At 51.8% G+C, this 22,553-nt stretch overlaps 1 protein-coding gene across 1 annotated transcript in view; it reads right to left on the bottom strand.

Annotated features, from left to right (window-relative positions):
• LOC149365171 (acetylcholinesterase-like) overlaps nt 1-22,553 on the bottom strand; it is a 102,767-nt gene that overhangs the window by 52,448 nt on the left and 27,766 nt on the right. The window contains exons 4-5 of the mRNA XM_089568164.1: nt 11,564-11,746; nt 9,479-9,749 (exon numbers count right to left, since the gene is read on the bottom strand). Of these exons, the coding sequence (XP_089424290.1) occupies nt 9,479-9,749; nt 11,564-11,746 (454 nt within the window). The remainder of the gene's footprint in view (nt 1-9,478; nt 9,750-11,563; nt 11,747-22,553) is intronic.

Genomic DNA, 22,553 nt, shown 5'->3' with positions numbered 1-22,553 from the left:
CCTGCAAGCAGACGCTGACATAGTAGACAACTATGCGGCGTACTGCGGCCTCCAGTGCTCCCCACAGAAATCAGAATTCGTGCATATTCAGCCATCGCCGAAGTGTGCAATCCTCATTTCCCTCTCTCTAGCCAGCGGCCCCATCCGTGAGGGGGGGAACGCCGGTGGCAGGCAGCGCGAGCGGTCGCACGCTACGTCGGCTCTACCAATGATCGCTGTTATTTGCGGTCCTCAACTCTTTCCCGTAGAAAGCTTGGCATCATCGTCTCCGGCAACCTAAGCGGCATCCGTGGACACCACATTTGCCAAGGTGCGCTGAATTTTGTTCCATTTTCAGTGCTTTGAAGACCTCGCCCCATCTCTGCGGCGCTAAGCCTGACGGTGGCAAGGCCTGCGCCGGCAGCGTTCGGGGTTTCCTCTGGGATTCCTCGGCAATGGCGGTCCAAGGCCAAGTCACCGGATACGATCCCACCTCCCTAGGGATCGTTAACATGGAAACCGTCCAACATGAGGAGCCTCTTCCCAGCGAGGAGGAATACCTCCAAGACATGGTCCGCGTATGGCGCGGACGCAAGAAGACTAAGGCCTCCAGGGACGCCAACACGGACGCCGGCCAGCAACGGGTGACGGGACGCTCTGCACATGTGCAGGGCGAGAACGCGCAACATGCAGCTGTGCAACAAGCAAAACAGCCCCGGTGGCGGCCGCAACACACGCCCCGCATCGGGAAAGACGAAATCATTGTGGTGCTTAAGCCACGAGAAACCATCGACCTGAAGGCTACCTTAGGTCCTGGACAAGCCGGCGCTGCCGTTCGCAGCATCCTCGGGGACGCCGCAAGTGTGGGGCTTGCAGTGTGGCCCGTGTGGGAGCAAAATGTGCTCGTGTGCACACTGAAATCAGTGGAAGCTGCGGAGAAGCTGCTCCGGGACGTCATGCTGCCGGTCGGAGGCCGCACGCTGCTATTCCGGGGCCACCCTAAGCTCTCCGGCGAATTCTGCAAGGGCGTCATCACCGTCTCCCCGGACGAGATATCTGAGACTGTCAAGAAAAAACTCAGTGAGGACCCCAATGTAGTATCCGTGCGCAAACTGGGCAAAACGCAGGTTGCTGTGGTCACCTTTGTGGGGACAAGGGTGCCGCGGACCGTGCTTTATAGTTGCGAGCGTCTCCCCGTCCGCTTCTATAAGAAAACGATCCCTGCCTGCCCTCGCTGTGGCACGGTGGGGCATCGGGCCGACGCCTGCCCGCGGCCGCAGCCTGGACGCTGTGAACGCTGCGGGGCTCAGGTTGCTGCTGCTCCTGACGGTGGCCCAGCTGAACATCAATGCTCCCCGTGCTGCCTCATCTGCGGAGGCAGCCATCCCACCGGAGCGCCTGGCTGCGCGGGCAAGTACCGCAAGGTCGTCAAGCCGGGACGCCCACCCACCCCAAAGCAGAAGCAGACGCCGGGACCCAAAAAGGCCCAGACGCCCACGGCCGGACCCAAGCAGGCTCCGGGGCCCAAGCCCGAACCCAAGAAGGCCCAGTCCGGGCCGCCAAAATTTGTGAAGTCCGGGAACCCGACGAGGCCACCGGTCCTGAAAGCCGAGGATTTCCCACCTCTGGTACCGCGCCAAAATCAGGTGAGCAGTTGGAGTGGGTTAGTCTCTGTGCCCACCCCCCTCCCTCCCCCACCGAATCCGCCCTACAGCGGCAGGTAGAGGAGCTCAGGCGCCAAAATCAAATTCTCGTCCGTAAAATTCAAGAATTAGAAGCTAAGCAGGCCGGGCAGTCCGAGCCCATGCAGAACGCTGAGCCCGAGGATAGTGATGACGGATCCTCAGTATCATCTTGCCTAACTAGCGTCTCGCGGCAAACCGCGGACACGGTGGTCGATTCGGCCCCCGCGGACGCCGGCCGCTTCGAGGCCCTGGAGCGTAAAGCCGAGCAGTTGGAGGAGCGGGTGGCAGCGCTCCCGAACCAAATTATGATTGCGGTCCGCGAGTCCTTCCAGGACATGTTCAGGTCCGCATTTGCTGCAATGCCTCCCGACATTGCGGCCCAGGTGACTGACTCTGTCCTTAAGGCGGTGCAGCCCTGGGTCAGCTCCCAAATAAAAAATTCTCTCTCCTGCGACTCCCCGCAGCTAAAACGTAAAATAGCTCCTCGACAGGCAGCGGAAGAAAGCGGTTCCGGGCCGATAGCCGCGGCGTTGATGCAACCCCTACCTGGGGCTGCGCCGGCCCCCGAACCGAGTGGCTACCCAGCACTGTAAAATAAAAACATCAATATGGCTGGCAAACCTTCTCAGAAAGCTAAAAAATTAGACCAATTCGAAATCATTCAATGGAACTGCAGGGGTTTCAGAGCCTGCAAAAAACGGTCACATCTCCAGCTCTACCTGCAGTCCCTTGGTGACATGCCGGCGCTTCTTGCTTTGCAAGAGCCCGGCAATGATGCTAAATTCTCTGGGTATAGCTCGTTTCAGGGGGGCTCCTCGACCTGCATCCTGGTGCATAAAGCATACACCGCGATTCAGGTCGATCTTGATCTGGAGACTGAGCAAGAATACACCATGGTGAGGGTTCTGCCTCTCAGGCGCCGCGACCCGTCAATACATGTGCTTAATGTGTATTGCCCCCCGCATAAGCCGCGTGTTACTTTCAGCGAAATTTTCTGTCGTGCTCTCAAGTCGGCTGACAATGAACCCCTGGTGATCATTGGGGATTTCAACGCACCCAGTCTACATTGGGGCTATCACTTCGAGAAATCCAGGGGACGCAAGCTGGCGGAGCTCATCTCCACCCTTCGTCTTACGTTGCTTACGGATCCGTCTTGCCCCACACGTGTGGGCAACTCGGTCACACGTGACACGTGTCCTGACTTATCTCTGGTTAGGAACACTACAAACGCAACATGGGAGAACCTGGGGGATACCCTGGGCAGCGACCACTGCCTTCTCCGCATCATGCTTTTGGCGAAGGCAGCCCGTAAAAAATGGGGCCAGGCGAAAATAACCAATTGGCACCAATTTCGAATTCAGGACGTCCCTCCGGTACTATTCTCCGACGGCTATGCGGAGTGGGCAACACAGGTCACCAACATACAGAAACAACACACGCAAACACTTCACACCACCGACAAGATCCCCGCAGTGGACAATCACCTCCTGCATCTGTGGGAGGCGCGCCGGAGCTTAACAAAACGATGGAAGAAACACAAGACGAATCGCAAGCTTAGAGCTCGTATTGCACAACTTACGGAGCAGGCTGCGGCATATGCCGCCCAGCTCACAGACACCAATTGGATAGAACGCTGCAACTCGGCAGCGCGTCAGATGAGCTCGAAGGGGACTTGGCGTCTCTTGCGCAGCCTCATCGACCCTTCTCAAACGAAAGGGGAGACGCAAAAAATTTCTACGAAAACAACTATCTTAGAAGTGAGAACAACAACAAATACCGACGATTACGTTACTTCCTAATGCGAAATTTGAGCGCAGCAAATAAGCTGTTTCACCTTTTCGATAGTGAGTCAACCCCAGCTGCGGAGTTGGTTTCAGGGACAACGCCGCCGATGCCGACACAAACAATATGATACCCTCGCTTCCGCAGCGCTAAGAACCAGGTCTAGCCGTGGGAAGGTGGTCACGTATTCGTCGACGTGCCGGGGCCTACGTGAAATAACCGGCTCGTCGGCAACTGAAGAGCACCCTATCCGCCACACAAGAACAGGGGGGGGGGGGGACCCTTTCCTCCTCTTTCTGCATGGCGGCGACGGTGTTCTATGCAGTCACGTTATCTTGACTCTCTAGCGGCGTCAGCGGCATCCAGCGGTATCAGTCGGTCGCTGCTAGCGCTGGGGGGATGAAAGGGGGGCGGAGCTGGTTACGAGGCCGACGACAACGCCGACGACGACGCGAAACCCAGGAACGGACGCCAAAGAGCTGCGCTCTAAAACAGCTCCGGCGGGCTCTGCACGGGTACCAAGGTACGACGGCGCAACTTGCAGACACTTTGTGCGACAGGTATCTCTGCCGCACAAACGACTCGGTTGGGCCCGAGTACACGTACTCCGGCAAGCCAAATCAGGATTTAGACGCCCCTTTGAGTTGCATGACCTTAAGGCGGCCCTGGCTAAAATGCGCCGAGGTGGGGCACCGGGTCGGGATCGCATAACAGTGAAACTGTTGGCGAACCTCTCCGACTGTGCATACCTCCATTTGCTACAATACATAAATCAGATCTGGCATGGGTGTCCGCTCCCACTCGAATGGAAAACATCGCTTGTAACGTTCATCCCCAAAGCAGGTAAAGCCGTGACTACGGACAACTTGAGACCCATCTCATTAGCCTCGTCTGTGGGAAAGCTCATGGAGACGATGGTTCGGGATTGCCTCTCTCCATACATGGAGGGTAAGGGCCTCTTTGCAGACACTATGTTCGGGTTCCGCCCGCACATGTCTGCACAGGATGTCCTACTCCAACTACACAGGGACATAATACGACCCACAGCCATGAGACAAAACGACAAGGCCATTCTCGCCCTCGATCTTAAGGGGGCGTTTGACAATGTTAAACATGGCACCATACTCTAACTTGAACACCACTAACTGCGGGGCGAAGGTCTTCGCCTATGTCAGAGACTTCCTCTCTGCGCGTCAGGCACTCCTCCGGATCGAGGACGAGGAATACGGCCCGTACTCTATGGGTACACGAGGTACACCACAGGGGGCGGTGTTATCACCGCTCCTTTTCAACATCGCCATGATGCACCTGCCCGGCCGACTGGCTCAGGTGGATGGCATAAAACACGCACTCTACGCAGACGACATTACAATCTGGACCTCCGAGGGGAGCCTTGCGGAGATAGAGGACCGCCTTCAGCAGGCCGCCTCCATAGTCGAAGCATATGCTGCCGACTGTGGTCTCCAATGTGCTCCCGCCAAATCAGAGCTTCTACACGTCAGGACAAACCACAAGGACAACACGTCTCTACACATATCTCTGTCGGGCGGTCCCATCAGAGAAGTGGCGGAACTCCGGATCCTGGGTCTGTTCATAAATAACAAACTTAGGCCGGACTCTACTATAGCGAAACTCAAGAGCATAGGTGAACAGGTAGGGCGCATGATCCGCCGTGTTTCCAACAAGCGGGGTGGTCTGCGGGGCAGGGACGCGCTACGGCTCGCCTATGCCTTCGTGACCAGCCGGATCCTCTACGCCGTGCCGTACCTACGCACCACCAAACAACAAGACGAGCGCATTGACGCCATCATCAGGAAGGCAACAAATCGAGCACTGGACCTCCCGGTGGCTACCTCCAACGCCAAACTGAAGGCGTTGGGAGTGATAAACTCCTATCAGGAGTTGCGGGAGGCCCACCTCGTGAACCAATATACGCGGCTATCGCAGACGGTGCCTGGGCGCCGCCTGCTAAACCGCTTACACATCCAACACACATGCATACCAGAGGGGACGGAGAACATCCCGGTGCTGTGGCGCCACATGCTCTTGGTCTCTCCGCTCCCGCGTAACATGGACATGGCTTCACATGAAGGCAGACGACAAGCGCGGGTTCGCACGCTTGAGAGGCAATATGGCTATAAAGAGGGCGTCTATTACGTGGACATCACAGGGCCGTCGCCCGCGGGATTCTTCACGGCTGCCGTAGTCCACCGGGGAATGAATGTCGATGGGCTATCTTTTCGGGCCCCAAATTCAACACGAGCGGAGGAAGTCGCAATAGCTCTCGCTGCCGCCGATCCAAAATCGAAAACGGTTATCACAGACTTTCGCCGGGTCTGTGAACATTATCTTGCAGGCGAAATATCACCTCTGGCCTCGCAAATTCTAAGACGCGCTCTCGCCGATCCAACTCGCACAAAAGTGATCTGGGCTCCTGGCCACCAGGGTCTACGAGGCAATGAGGCCGCTGATGCGGCCGCCCGAGCGCTCACACACCGGGCTCCTCATCCTAGCTCTCATGGCTCAGAAGCTCATAAACCGCTACTGCGGTTCCGCGAAATCCTAATTTATTATTGCGACAGCCACCGTCTCTACCCGGCACCTGCCAAGGGGTTGAGTAAGGCGGAGGAGCGAACTCTGCGGCGCCTGCAGACAGGAACCCTTCTCTTTCCTGCAATAGCAAAACACTTGGATCCGAACACAGATGGGCGCTGCCCGCACTGTGGAGAGATCTGCGATATCTTTCACATGGTGTGGGCATATACTCAGAATCCTCACCTTCCCCCCTCCCCACCCCCACCCGAGAGGCATGGGAGACTGCCCTCCTCAACTGCTCCACACTGGAGTCCCAAAGGGCTCTGGTCAAGCGGGCGCGAGACGGGGCCTCGTCATGCGGTGTCCCGGACTAAGGATACCGACCATGCAGCAGTGTTATTTATTTTTTTTTTAATTTTTTTTAACCCTCAAGCTCTCTTTGATTAAAGTTTTTCACCACCACCACATCCGTGAGGCATCGGAGATCAGAGTTCTCGGACTCTTTAATAGTAGAACACGTCGCGCAGACACAACTCTGGCCAAGCTGCGCAAGGTTGGAGACCAGGTGAGCCGCATGGTCCGTCGGGTCTCCAACAAACGCGGAGGTCTACGAAGCACACATGCGTTGCGACTCGCACATGCTTTCGTTACGAGTCGAATACTCTATTCGACCCCCTACCTTCACTTACGCAAGCAGGACGAAGATGTCTTGGAGGTTACCCTCCGTAAGATCATCAAAAGGGCGCTCGACCTTCCGATCTCCCCCTCCAACGCGAGGCTCCTCGCGCTGGGAGTGGTGAACACCTATCGGGAGCTGCAAGAAGCGCACCTCACCAACCAATACACGCGTCTTGCCCAGACCGTGTCCGGTCGTCGCCTTTTGGACCGACTACACATTCAACACAACAATCACACAGAGGAAAGGGTACGAGTGCCCGAAATGTGGAGATGCGCCATCCACGTTCGAACCCTTCCTACGAAAATGTCCAAAGAACACCATAATGGCCGGCGGCAGGCGCGGACGGATGTCCTTCACCGCCATTATGGCAACAAATACGGTGTATTTTATACGGACGTGGCCGGCCCGCACCGCTCTAGGGGGGGGGGGGGGGGGGGGGGAGGGGGGTACACGGCCGCAGTCATGCACCAACAAATACAGGTGGACGGGCTCACTTTCAAAGCTCCCAGCGCAACTCACGCTGAGGAGGTAGCCGTCGCCCTGGCGGCCTGTCACCCTCAGGCGAATATATCCTCTCAGACTCGCAAGGAGCTTGTCGAAATTACGAGCTGGGTTGAGACTCCCTCACAGCTTATCGAATACTTCGAAACGCGGCACGGGACCGAGATCCTACGCTCATCTACTTAGTCTGGACTCCGGGCCACCAAGGCCTACCAGGTAACGAGGCTGCAGACGCAGCCGCCCGCGCACTCACTTCCCGGGCTCCTGGCGATGACCTTATCGATTCGGATCTGGACAACGAACCCCTTTTAAAATTTAAAGATATAGTCAATCCCTATCAAGACTCTCACCGCAAGTACCCGACCCCCCTCAAGGGGCTAGGAAAAGCAGGTGAGCGTCTTCTGATAAGACTTTTTACAAATACATTGCTGTGCCCGGTAGTCATGAAACACTTCGACCCCTCCTTTTCTGGCCTCTGCCCATACTGTACGGAGGTGGCTGACACCTGCCATATGGTGTGGGCATGCCAGAAAAATCTTTCCCACACCCCCCACCCCAACCCAACCCGAGAGGACTGGGAGGCGGCCCTGCTCGGCTGCCACGACCTTCCGGCCCAACCGTTCCCCGACCGTTCCATGAGCTTGTCGCCATATCTTTCATAAATATGTCAAGTTATAATTTTGTTTGTTTCTGTATATTTCTGTAGATTTTGTTCTGTACATTTGTTTCTGGATTGTGTTGCTTCATTGCCGTCAATGCCAGGGGGACCAAGATTTTTTTCAAGCCGTAAAGGAACGGCTTTTCTTCTTGGCCCCTTTCACAATGTGTACGTCATGTTGTGAAAAACAAATAAAATGAATGAATGAATGAATGAATGAATGAATGAATGAATGAATGAATGAATGAATGGTCCGGAGTACCAGAGCGGCGGTAGAGTCAAATGGGGTCCCGGAATAGGGACCCCACCTAGTATTGTGAGGGGGGTGGCGCACGAGGGGCCACCTCCCAAACTACCTCTCTATTTGTAGTAACCTGTAATAAATGCTTTTCACCACCACCACAGACGGCGCGGCAGAGGCGACGGGTAAAATGGTGGCGAGGAAGAGAACGGAGGGGGTGGCGAGGAGGAGGAAACGTGCGCCGCGGCTGCGCCCAGGGGTGGCCCACGCGAAGCGCGTTGTTGACGAGCCTAGTGAAGCTTTTCGCTTCAAAACTGGAACGAGAGCTTTGAGCAATTTGAGCAAATTATTTGTAGAGGAAAATGCAGGGTAGGAAGTAAGGGAGACTACGACGGCGTCGCATGTGTGTAGGACGTCCCCGTGAGTGGAAGTGATTACAGCTATCTGTGGCTCTGCACTCTTTTTTTTGTTACGAAAGCAATACTGCTTGCACTTTTCTGCCATCGATGGTCGTGGCGCCGCCTTACACAGCGGCGCGCACGTGACCGTGTGACATCCCGACAGACCGAGAGACGGGGCCCCAGCTCGCGCCATCGATGGTGGAGGTACATCATTACACGCCGGCTGCGCCGCTGCCGAGAGAGGGCGCTCGCTAGAGCGGGATAAAACGGGGGGGGGGGGGGGGCTGCAGCTGCGCTCCGCTCAGTACGCTATGTCGGATGATGTGTACAAGGCGAGGCTGGAACGATCTGCTGCGGCCAAGCGACGGCGCCGCGCCGAAGAAACAAATGAACAACGGGAAGAACGGCTAGCTAAACAACGTGCGTATACAGCAGCCTGGCGAGCACGCCGGTCAACATCGCTTGATGCGGGTGCATCTACAAGTGCAGGGCCAAGTTTAATGAGTGGTGTTAACGGTAACGAAACTATGGAGATAGCCAGTTTGGAGACAAGTTTCATGGACGCTCTTAATGCCGAAGGTACTTCAATGGGTGAAGAATCTATGAATAGTATGGAACGACACAATTTTTGTTTTTCAGGAAAACGACACCTACTTCCCCGATGAGACAAGTGAAGAAAACGGAGAGTTTAATAGAGGAGAAGAGGCTGTAGTGGTTGCCGCCGCTGAGAGTGGTGTCCAGCCTAACAGTGAGTAATGGAAGTGTTGGCGTGAAGGAAGGACTTAGGACAACAGCCACTGACAAGAACTGACAGAGGTCTTCGTTTAGCATAAGACATGAAATGGCCCGTCTAGAGTTGCGAAGAACTGCATTTCGGCATTTCGCTGTTTTGGCATTGACATGACCGTTCCCCCTTACCGCAACAAAATGGCACCCTGGATGGGTCTTATTGTCAGGACCCTGAAATATCTTATGGCCCTTGTATTAAGGAGAACAAGTGTAAAGAATTTAGCGCACCCCGACCAGCGCGTCCAGCGGCAGCGGCGACTTGAAGCGCTGGGGCCCTCGGGGAACCTTGGCGAATGGTACTCCCAGGAATGCGAACACGGTCCATTCACGCCCCTGGTCATTGACCGAGAGCCGCTGTCCGCGCACCGCGCCAAACAGCCCCTTGACTACAGGGTGGTCCCGGCCCCACCAGTGCTTCAACAGGCCGACGGTTACCGTGAACAGCGAGATTGCCGAAACGACCACGAGACTCGCTAGTAGGAGCCTGTTGTACCGAGACCTGCAAGCGAGGAGGGCGCGGGCATCTGTGTAAGTGAAAAGAATCTGTTCCTCATTTTATGGGCCAAGAGTAAAAGTGCGTTATCATCATCATCAGCTAGTCCAAATAGGTCCTCTTCCTCTGACGTTGGTCTTCTGTGAAACCTTTCCTGCTCCAGTTGCGGCAACTCTGTCGCAGGAAATTTCCTAACCTCATCCGCCCGCTTGACTGTGTCTCCCCGTGCGTCAAGATATCTAAAGAACGCTCATCATACTGTCCGCCGTGTGAGAGGGGTAGCGCCAGATGCATGCACACACCGAGGAAAATTAACCCTAAATCCATTACGTGAATTAAGGCCATGCGAAACGACTTACCGGAAGTTTCGCCACTTTCGGTCTGATGACGTCACTACACTCTAGTCAATGGGAATGATCTGGTCTAGTCACTTCCCTCCAGCCCCCCCCCCCCCCCAAAAAAAAAAAAAAATGACGAATTTATGACCACCGACGCATTTCTGCCCCTTGAGGCTTTATATTCAATCGTAATATTATGGCGATGACCGCGAAATAGTTTTAGAAACATGGTTAGTATCGTTATCGTTATTATGGTTAGTACTATCTATCGTTATCGCCTCGCTTCGGAAGACCCCTGCAAAGAATTCTATAGCCACAGACTGTCTATAGGCTGTCATGAAGTGTCCAAGAAACTTCAGCAAGGAAATTCGGGCTTGGAATGTTTCTGTTTCTCTGCAAAGTATAATAAATTTCTACGAAAACAACTATCTTAGAAGTGAGAACAACAACAAATACCGACGATTACGTTACTTCCTAATGCGAAATTTGAGCGCAGCAAATAAGCTGTTTCACCTTTTCGATAGTGAGTCAACCCCAGCTGCGGAGTTGGTTTCAGGGACAACGCCGCCGATGCCGACACAAACAATATGATACCCTCGCTTCCGCAGCGCTAAGAACCAGGTCTAGCCGTGGGAAGGTGGTCACGTATTCGTCGACGTGCCGGGGCCTACGTGAAATAACCGGCGCGTCGGCAACTGAAGAGCACCCTATCCGCCACACAAGAACAGGGGGGGGGGGGACCCTTTCCTCCTCTTTCTGCATGGCGGCGACGGTGTTCTATGCAGTCACGTTATCTTGACTCTCTAGCGGCGTCAGCGGCATCCAGCGGTATCAGTCGGTCGCTGCTAGCGCTGGGGGGATGAAAGGGGGGCGGAGCTGGTTACGAGGCCGACGACAACGCCGACGACGACGCGAAACCCAGGAACGGACGCCAAAGAGCTGCGCTCTAAAAAAGGCGGACGATATAGCGTGGGTAGGTCAAAGGCGAATTATAAGGGCGCTTGCAATTGATTTTCCCTTCGGTTTCAGTTCGAGGCTTGGCTTTCAAGAGCTCAGGCAGGCTTAAGGCTTAAGATCCGTCGTAGGGTATGACTCGACAGTGTTAATTCCCATATTCCCATATATGCGGAATTGGTCATTCTCCCCTTTACATTCACAGACCACTCCTGGCGCAGTGGTGCAGCGGTTAAGCGATGCGCCACTACCCTGCGATGGCAGGTGCTGCCACCGGTGGGCTTGTGAGGCCCAGGTTGCTCTCTCCAAGCAACGTCAATGTCACAGAGCGAGGCTTCGGACAAACATCGGCGAAATCGGAGCTTGGGGGTTTTAGTGCTAGCGCGCCAAAAAATCATGGAATGGTTACGAGTTTGTAATGCGGATGGTATAGGCTTGGGATCGCGAACAAATGGAGGCAAAAAACTCATTGGCGGTAAATGAGGAGAGCCCATTCATGCTTGCCGTCTATCCTTGGACGCGTCCCGCCTGTTCCTGATGGTCCGTTTCTCCTTGCCTCCAGATGGCGGCGGAGGGGAAAGGACAGCGGGCCCGAGCTCTGCACCGAGGCCATCGTGAGGCCTCCTTTCGACGGACGCCGCGCTGTCGATGCTGAAGGGCGCCGTGGTACCGGCCGATGGACCAGCCGCCATGTCGGCCTCCTGTAGCAGCCTGCTCGCACCATGCACCATGCAGCATACAGATAACACAAACAAAATATCATCCCGAGTCTGCTCCGCATAATCTACTAAGAGGCCGTTCCCGCGAAACAAACGGCTATCAAAAACTAAGCTTTCTGGTACCAGATTTCCTCAACGAATATCCTGAAAAAGTTCAAGTACTGTTTACTGCGACTCAGACGAATGCTCAGGGACTTTCTTCTAAATGAAAACTAAAATGCCAGTGCTGGGCTGATTTACTTTTCTGTTTCCAGTGCTGGTCTTTACCTCAACTCTGAAAGTCTTAAAGGTGCGCTAAACAGGAATCTGAACTCGTCTTTTTACTGCGGAAACTCGATCTGCACGTGCCGAACATCCTTAGAAACTTGGATTTATCGTCCTGTGCAGACAATAAATGGCACTAAACGTTCCGGTTCCCGTCTTTTTTTTTTATTGAACTCACCGCTGACGCTAGGAGGAGTCAACCAACGCGTGGAGTGCCTTTCAGCCAGTCCCGCGTCGGCTTGGCGCTCTGTCATCGGCGGAGTGATACGCAGCGATCGGCGAAAGCAAACAGTCCACGCGTATTTTTATTTCCGTGGGCCTTATTTGCGGCTATGTTGTCTCTCACTGGAATTATTTATTCCCGGAAGTGCTTCATGCACAAAACAGGGTCGAATAAATAGGCTGCAGTAGAACGTTCTCGCGGCCTAGTTCATTTTCAATTAAAGGCAGGACAGAAACGAAAACGACGCAACGGGTGCAGACGCCGCCAACAATACAGACCAGCGCCGCAGCTCATGCAGATGACAGCAAACAGCTACTTAATTTGTTCCAACGAAAAGCGTAGGAATACACAAACGCAAAAATTGGCGGTGGCAAAGGCGCTCGTCCATTCAGCCGGAGCACAGGGGCTCGAAACCGACCGCGGCGGCCCGTTTCGATGGAGGCGAAACACAAAATGTACCCGTGTACTGTGCAATATCCCCAAGTGGTCGAAATTATTCCAGAGACCTCCACTACGGCCTCCACTACGGGTGCAGAGACCTCCACTACGGCGGAGTGATACGCAGCGATCGGCGAAAGCAAACAGTCCACGCGTATTTTTATTTCCGTGGGCCTTATTTGCGGCTATGTTGTCTCTCACTGGAATTATTTATTCCCGGAAGTGCTTCATGCACAAAACAGGGTCGAATAAATAGGCTGCAGTAGAACGTTCTCGCGGCCTAGTTCATTTTCAATTAAAGGCAGGACCGTTTCGATGGAGGCGAAACACAAAATGTACCCGTGTACTGTGCAATATCCCCAAGTGGTCGAAATTATTCCAGAGACCTCCACTACGGCACCTCTTTCTTGCTTTATTCTTTCTCTCCCTCCTTTATTCCTTCCTTACGGCGTGGTCCGGGTGTCCACCGAGATATGCGAGACAGTTTCTGCGTCATTTCCTTACCTCAAAAGCCAATAAATTTTTTTTTCAATGACATGCTACCGGGGACCCCCTCCTTCGGGCAATGTAGTCGCGGGACTCAGTAAAAGAGGAGAATCATCATTACGGACTCCCGAAAAGCATGTGATCATTTGGCAGGGGAGATCTCCCCCTTAGCTGCTTGTGTTCTAAGACGGACTGCCACTGATCCAACACCCAAAAGAATCATTTGGGCTCCTGGCCACCAGGGCTTACGAGGTAATGAGGCCGCTGACGCGGCTGCCCGAGCGCTTACTCACCGGGCTCCTCATCCCAGCTCTTCTGGCTCGGAGACTAACCAGCCGCTGCTGCGATTCAGGGAAATTATAACGCATTATAGCGACATCCACCGCCTTTTCCCGGCCCCTGCAAAGGGGCTGAGTAAGACGGAGGAGCGAACTTTAAGGCGCCTGCAGACAGGTACTCTACTCTGTCCTGCAATCTTAAAGCATTACGATCCTAACACGGATGGGCGATGCCCGCACTGTGGGGAGACCTGTGATATCTTCCACATGGTGTGGGCATGTACTCAAAATCCCCACCTCCCCCCTTCCCCTACCCCTTCTAGAGAGGCATGGGAGACTACCCTCCTCAACTGCTCCTCGCTTGAGTCCCAAAGGGCTCTGGTGAAACGGGCTAGAGACGGGGCATTGTCATGCGGTGTCCCGGACTAGGGACGCCGACCATGTAGCGGGGCCACTCTGTGGCTCCCAAACTCTATTTCAGAAATTAAAAGTTTTCACCACCACCCAAGACTGCGTCCGTATAGGGCCTGCAAACAGGCTTAACAGTCAAAAGAAAATCGGTGGAAGAAAAGCCGGCTCCCTCGCTCTCGAGTCCAGAGCCGCACGCCGAGGCAATCCGTCTCTCATCCCCGCTGCTGTTAGCCGAAGAAGAAAAAAGCTCTAGGGAACGCTGGCAGAAAAACAAGCAGCCCTTTTTCCCCACTTTATCTTTTGTGCCGGAAGGAGGAAGGGGTGCATCTTTGCAGCCTTATTGTCGGAAAACTATTCGTAATTTTCAATATCTGCAGTTCAACGAAATGCGAAGGAATGTGCTGCATTCGTTGCCCGAAAGCCCGTTTGTTCACTTCTCAAAAAGGAGCTGAGAACCCGCTTTTGCGTAAACAATTCCCATTCACTGTTTCTACGCTCCTTGTTCGCACTATAGAGTACCAAGCGCGCTACAGAATTCAAACGCCAAGTGCAGCCGAATACGGGAGCAGGATTCAACAAGTAGCCGGCTGGAGCTGTCTCTCCACCCAAAACGGCATCGATGCACCCTGAACGTTGACAAAGCCACTGGGATTCTGAAAGCACCACAGATCTTCGCCGCCATGCCGCTTATTGGCCAGTTGCGATCACGTGGCCAGGCGCCGGCATGGGTGGTCCACCTAAAACACGCACAACATGGCATCTCGTGTTCGCCAAGGATAGAGTGGCCCCCGTGTGCAGCGACAGCAGTGGACACAGCAAAGCGTTGTTTGCGATCCTGAGCGGGAAGTCAGACAGCAAACTTTGGCAGTTACGGCGATGGCGTGCGGGCGCTGAATACTCAAACGCATTTATTTTTGCAGTCAGCGGCCTGGCTTCTTTCTGGAGCGCTGGAAGAGGCCTTCTTCTTCGCCAGCGACGCATCCTCGATCTCCTGGCCTGTGAGGCGACACTGCATTCGTACCGCTTCCAGCATCGTCAGTGAGGCCATGTATACAAGGGTCAAGAAACTCGGAATTGCCGCGACTAGTGGTCGTTGTCTTCGTGCGGCGAGCATCACTTTGGTAGTCACGGCGATGGCGTGAGGACGCTGAATACTCAAGAGCATTTATTTTTGCAGGTTGGTGGTTACTTCTTTGTCTTCTTGTAAACGGCGTCATCGCATTGCCGTCGCTGTTGCTGCCGAGTGTGTTGTGGTTTGCTGATTGTAGTTTGAACCGGGATGTAGGGCGATTGACCTGGCCGAGTTACTAAGCGCTAAAACGGGGGACCGTAACGCGGGACCATTAAATTAGGTCACTTAGGCTCTTGCAGAGAAACCCAAAGAAGTAGTTAAAGTACTAAATGAACTAGTAGCTAAGCTGGATGCGTTTGCCTCTGGTAGGATGACTAATGTGGAAAAAATGGGGAGAAATTCGCGCTGAACTCACGGGCATAAGGCAATCAATCGATTTCATGAATGAAGGGTTCGAGTGTTTTAAGGGTGATGTTGAAATCTGTCGTCGTGAGCTTGCTGAGGTGAAAGCACAAAATGTTCAGTGTCAAAACACAAATGAACTGCTCCGCACAAAACTGCAGGAAGCTGAGAAAGAAATCCTGGAATTAAAACAGTTCAGTCGGAACTCAATCCTCGAGATCAAGGGGCTCCCAGTTGTTCAGGGCGAGAATCTTTTAAATGCTGTACAGAAAGTGTCTACTTCTCTGGGCATTGAGATTGCCGAATCCGGTATTGACATTGTGCATAGAGTTCGCTCTAAAGATAAAGACAAGCCGAATGTCGTGGTCAAGTTTACAACCACACTCTTAAAAAAAAAGTTAGTAAGAAGGTAGTAAGTGCAGCAGTTACTAACTCTGACTTCATTTTGCTACTTTTTATCAGCTATTTACTACCCTTTTCAAGGTGTAGTTAGTAAAAGTAGCCCTTGCTACCTGTTTACTAACTATGGTTGCTGGTTACTACCTAGTTAGTAACCGTTCTTTTAACCCTAAAATAAAGTAAAAGAATGTAAACTGACACGGACTGTGGTGCTAATAAATTGTTTTTTTAATTAAACATTTCTGCAGGGGCATATGGTTAGGTAGACTAAGCTGTTTCTACAATCTCAACTTCATAATTAACGCTATCTTAGCTCAACCGGTAAGAGCCACTAGCCCGTAAATGAGAGTCTGATTTACGGAGTATATAAGACAAAGATTTGCCTACATAAGTACGCGCAGTACGCGAGTGTGACTCTTTCTGATTTGTGTTTTTTCTGCATTCTGAACTTTGGTGCGCACTGTACAGTTGTTGATGCCATCACTTCGCATACTTTCCAAGTGTTTGATTTACGGCCAGCACGCTCTGATAGTTCTGACTCATGGTTCCTTCTACACTAGTCGCACAAGCAGTGTTGTGCCTCAGTTACCTCATGCCACTGCATTTCAAGATTCGTTTTTGTTTTTGCCTCAAAAGGCTGGAATGGCCCTCCAACTCACAGGGCTTACTAACCTCTTGTCCTTTGAGCTGGTCACTGCAGAAATTCATGCAGTAAATGATGTTCATACAGTGAATTAGGTAAATCCCCCAAGGTGAAGATTTGTGATGAGTAATTACTCATTAGCATCAACTCAAGTGAAGCTATAAGGCTACAAAGAAAACCTACAACGCTTTCCTTTGTAGCGGTATGGCTGTACTGTGATGCTACTGGTTAATTACTTCTTATTAGTTAATTACAAACTCATCAAGTTCCTACTTGGCATATCATGTTAGCTTACCACTCAAGTATTGTAATTTAGTACTGTTTAGGTATAATAAATGTTAAAATAAGTTATTCTAATGAAGTGCTTAGCCACTTGCTCAGCTCAGCAAACCAATACAATGCTATCTTATGCGTAAGAACTATCCTCACAATCTATTTCAAGTAATATCGGGGCAGATTTACACAACAGTTTTGTCGGACGGTATACAGTTGCATTTAGGCTAACTTGCACACTGCACAAGTTAGGTCTAGCCAGCTAAACTCTTGCACTGAAAAGCTAAGCATGCATTACTGTGCATATCTTTCTTTCTTTCTTTATTGTTTCCTCAGACACAGTCCAAGAGGGGGCCGAGGCTAAAGGCGACGGAGCGCCTGACAAGGGCCCCGGCCCCCGATCTGTGTTAGTCTTTCCGTGGCGCTTCTCTCTTATCGTCTCTTCAGCTAAGCATGACATCGACTTCATAACATGGCTCAGTGAGAATGCTGCAAATGCATACTTATGCATGTGACTTTTGTATATTCAGGATAGTGTTAACAGGACTGCTGGTTCATCTTAAACACAAAAGTCGTCAACTTCAAGTTGTAGTATAGAGATGGCAGAAATGACAAAAGCCATCACTGCTTTTCTGTTTTTCTTCGGCCTAACTTCATATTGGTCTTTTCCAAATTTCTGTTACCTGTCAATGCCTCAGTTAATTTCTTTCTTTGAAAGCAGACTGGCAGTGATATAGGTATATTTTGAACATGTTGATAGTCAGCAACTAATAGCACTCTAAAATTCAGCATATGTTAAGTGGTATGAACATCAGTTAGCAGTCAGCAATGTCCACTTTTGCTTGCTACCTTGGGAACTGGTCATCGTTACATTCAGCCATTCTACATTTTACTAGTCAGTGAAAAAAAAAAAATGGCCTGGCTTAGCTTATGGTTAAGCCTAGGATGCGAAGCATACCGCCGGCGGAGGCTGCGCATCCGCAAGCGAGCGCACGAGTTGAGCCCCAGCTTTCACAGCTGTTGTAACGTCAGCGCCCCTAGCGGAAGGAGCGGGAGTTAGGCCGCCAGTAGAGGCTGCGCGTCCGCAAGGGAGCGCACGAGTTGAGCCCCAGCTTTCACACCTGTTGTGACGTCATATCACGTGGTGCGCCGATGTAGGTCAAGTGGTAGCTACGCGGCCGTGCGCGGCGCAGCAAGGAAGAGCTCGGTTGTGCGGCTAGTATGCTTCGCATAATAACTTTAGACATTGCTTGTGACCGTCGATGTTCGCAAGGCCTTCGACAGTGTTTGCCACGACCACATCCTTTCCCAACTCGACTCCCTAGACTGTGGCCCCCGCATGTACTCTTATATCCGTTCATTCCTCTCTAAACGTGTGGCTCGCTTTCGAGTAGACACCCATCTGTCCGACCCCCATCACCTCACCCGTGGCACTTCTCAAGGTACTGTTCTCTCTCCTACCCTTTTCAATCTTACTATGGCCCCTCTCGCCTCCCAGCTAGCTGAAATTCCCGACCTGCATCATATATTTTACGCCGATGACATCACTCTGTGGTGTTCGTCGGGCTCTCCCGGTCACGTACAGGACACCCTGCAACGTGGCCTAGATCTCACTGACTCCTTTCTCTCCACCGCTGGCTTCTCTCCTGCTCCTGAAAAATCCGAGCTTCTCCTTATCAGCCATTCCTCATACCAGCGCTCACACAACCACTTCATCTCTGCACCTTTTTGGCTCTCCCATTCCTGTCATCACGCAGTGCGAAGTTCTTGGCTTTCCTTTGCATGCGGCCAAGAACGTGCAAGCCCTCCACCACTCTGTCACCACCTGCCACTCGGTAACTCACCTCCTGCGGCGCGTAGTCACTCGGCGCTCAGGTCTCCACGAGGCTCATGCGTGCCGAGTTGCCCACGCGCTGGCCCTCAACAACGTCTTGTACTTTGCACCCTACATTTCCTTCAAGAAGACTCAACACTCTCGAGACTGCCCTTGTGGGCCCCTACAAGGCAGCTCTCAACCTCCTTATCACTACCTCTACCGCTAAGCTCTTTGCCACAGGCCTCCTTCATCCTCTCCGTTCTCTTCTCTTTCTCCATCGCGACTCGCAGCTTGCCCGGCTTTCCCTTACCCGTCAGGGTCAGTGGTTACTGACTAAAGCGGGTATCTCGTCCATTCCCTTCGCCCCTTTTACCTCTCCTCTTCCAACCCCGGCTCCCAATCTTCGTATCCTCCCCCTCCTGACCAACATGTCCCCCGTCCTGCCCGCCGGCCGTCGTCATGCGGCCGCGCAGCACCATATTCCCTTCTCTTTGATACCCAGGGTGTAGCCTACACGGATGCCTCCTTCGTGGCTCCTCGAGGTTCCTGCGGCTACGCCCTGTACCATCCCCACCTCCCCGCTCCTGAAACCCACACCAGCGGGCCGTATCTACACCCTCCGGATGCATTGTCCCTCGAGGTCCTCGCCATTGCGCATGCCCTCCAGTCATTTGCTCTCCTTCTCTCTCTTAAAGAGTACACAGTCTGTTCAGACTCACAAGCCTCTATACACCACATACAGAAACGCACCCTAACCCAGGGTTGCCAGATTGGGCTACAAATAGCCAAATTGGGCTACTTTTTGTCCGAGTTGGCGTCAGAAATTTCGTTTTGGCTATGTGGCTACTTTTGGGCTACATCTTTTTCTTGCGTGAAAAAAAAAGTTAAAGTAGTTATAATGTGCTCTGTTACAATTATACAGTGACAGAAATAATAGGCATGCAGGTTAAACAAATTGAGCGCGTCTGCTACAAAATGACAATTTGTAAACGCTGTGTTCGAGAAAACTTATGTGTTTCAGGTGGTCAAAGATCATGGCCTTTCGATTTCTTTTATAAAGAGTGGACACTACGTAAAAATTGCCCCCCGGAAACACTTCACAGCCTATAGATTGCACTTAATCCGTGAACTAACGCCACTCGCGCGCTCTCGCCACCGAACATAGACTGTTGCCATCTGCACATGAGAGCGTTCTCTTATTGACGGTGCACCACGGGTGACCTTGGCGCCAGAATAGAAGGAAAACACTAAGAGAACTTAAGTCTCCCTACGAGGTGCGAATGCGTAAGCATTGAATGCTACTGTTTCGCTTCTGTTGACTGGTTTCGTGATCCTCACATTTTAACCGTTAACCGTAGACGTGGCCTAGTGGTTTGGGCGTTCGCTTCGGCTGCGGTAGGTGGCTGGTTGGAAACCCACCGCCAGGCATGTCCTTTTCTTGTATTGTTTATTCTGGTTCTGCGGACGCATTCTGCTCAAGATACGCATAAGGCAAGTAATGCTTACGCATTAATACGGTCTTTTTCTGTTCCTTCCCATTCTCGTGGTGGACACAGCAAGCGCGCCACTCGCAAGAGCCTACGCTTTTTCTGCCGCCTCAAGCGGCACACGTGCAGCCCTCGAGATTCATTGCGAGCGACGCGAGAGCGCCGTGTCCGTCGCGTAATCCGCGTGCACTCATGCGGAACCATGGAGCCATCCTTCGGCGCGGCGCGGAACCCACTGTAACTAACGAAGGCGGCGGAAGTTAGTGGCATGACATGGCATTAGATCCATCGCTATCAGAAATTTCAGAATAGGCAAGTGGGCGATGTACATCCGGAACTACAAAAAGAAATGAAAAAAGGAGCCGGAATTCAAGGGTAATATGTTTTTTTCTCATTATTCTGAATGTGCTGTTAGACTGAAGATAAAATCGACATAGATTATCATCTAATGACATATATCCTTGATTTAGTCTGAGCAAATGCATATCGTAGAATGTAGCTTCAAGAAGGCGCATGCTAGATGCTTTGAGGTGACGCTCTCTGTGAGAACCTTTCTCTTAAAGCATAAAATTGCAATGTGAGGCTGCGTAAGTATACAGTAAGGTATTTTCACTGTCGATGTGTCTAATCTGAGCGCGAACATTTAAAAGGTGAAATATTCCTAAACTAGAGCTGTCGTCACCCGCCTCAGGTGATATTGCCTACTGCCGCGCCTGCAAAGTGGAACTGCGGCCCCATCTTTAGGACCTGGTTAGCGCACCTGGTTAGCCGCACTGTTAGCGCGCATGACGGATGCGAAATGTAACAACGGATAGAACACGCCGTGCGCACAACCTCAGACATCACGTGCGGGAAAGAAATCTAATATGTAAATATTCCTGCCGAAAATTAATTTAATATGCTTAAGAAATGTCATCACAAAAACAAATATTTTTGGCTACTTTTTGGGCTACACAAAAATTTCGCTTTTGGCTACGTTTGGGCTACTACGGAGGCCAATTTGGCTACTTGAGGTCGGAGCCATCTGGCAACCCTGCCCTAACCGCTTCTCTCCAACAGGAGGTCGAACGAGCGGTCTCCGCATTGCAGCCTTCCATCGTTTTCCTCCGCTGGGTCCCTGGGCATTCAGGGATTGACGGCAATGAGCTGGCCCATCAGCTCGCCCGCGACACACTTTTCCGAGCACCGTTGATCCCCTGGCCCAAGCCCTCGGAGGACGGTGGGAGACTCACCCTTCGCCGCACCACAAAAGAGGTCTACCTCGAGCTCCGCCTAGACAAACGCCTTTACACTCCCCCTCATCCATCACTCACGGTGCCGGAGGCTCGCCTTCTTCGGCACATCCAAATGAATGCAGTTATCACCCCGTCTCGCCTCTTTCTCTATCGCTATCGATCAGACCCTTCCTGTCCCAACTGCCGCCCAGGCGGTCGACATGCTCGGCCTGTAAATTATGGCCGAATAAAGGTCTTACTACTACTACTACTACTACTACTACTACTACTACTACTACTACTACTACTACTACTACTGCTACTACTACTACTACTACTGCTACTGCTACTACTACTACTACTGCTACTACGTGTTTGTCTACTCCTCTTCTAGTCCTGTCGTTTAGCGCTGTTTATATGTACTTTCGCCATGGAACACCAACTCGCCCAATCTACTGTTGTTCTACTACTACTACTACTACTACTACTACTACTACTACTACTACTACTACTACTACTACTACAACTACCACTACTACTACTACTAGTACTACTACTACTACTACTACTACTACTACTACTACTACTACTACTACTACTACTACTTGCTTTAAGGCTGTATACTACTACTACTACTACTACTACTACTTGCGTTAGGGCTGTATCAGAGAACATATGCATATATACATGTCACATACTTAAACAGCTTATTTGTAATTTCATTTTATTGCACGACATCATATATCTCCTTTACTAGAAATCCAATTTTACAAATTCTGCTTGAGATGTTATTGTTTGCTCGAGATAACCAGATAATATGGCCATCGTGCCCTGTTTCCCTGACCATGCAAGTATTCTTTCTGAGCCTGAGCCGGGAGCCGTGGCCATGTAAACCCTTAAAATTGGTTCTTGCGTTTATTCTGCCTGTAATCCAGTTTCCTGGATCCGACACCTCATTACATTTATGTTAATTAGAATTGCATGTACAGACTTTTATGCAATACAAAGGCACCCACTTTGTTTTGCATTCGCAGCGACATTTGAGAATGCTTTGGAGTTGCACAGAGTATATGCCAGTTTGTTCAGTACATGGCAACAATGACATGGCCTTCAGCAGAACTTCCCATACTTGTTTTCAACACTGCATTCTGGCTTGTGCATTTGCAATATGAGCTCAAGAAGGAATGCTAAAGCACAACTTGATGGCCCGCTGTCACTGTGCAGAACAAAGCCATGCACTTTTAGCCCAGTGATGCACGTCTAAGCCCCTTTGCAGCTAAATAGTGCTATTTCTATTTTGGCTTTAATAATGGCCTGAAAAACATGACAAAAATAAGTCACTATTGTTGCATTGTCACTGTTCTGTGAACTGCAGAACTGCTTTAATTACAAC

Source organism: Amblyomma mixtum, chromosome 1 (assembly GCF_055824585.1).
Source record: "Amblyomma mixtum isolate Tamu chromosome 1, ASM5582458v1, whole genome shotgun sequence".
In the NCBI taxonomy this organism is placed as follows: domain Eukaryota; kingdom Metazoa; phylum Arthropoda; class Arachnida; order Ixodida; family Ixodidae; genus Amblyomma; species Amblyomma mixtum.
Note: the sequence above shows the minus strand (reverse complement) of the source record. Positions and strands in the feature narration are given on the sequence as shown.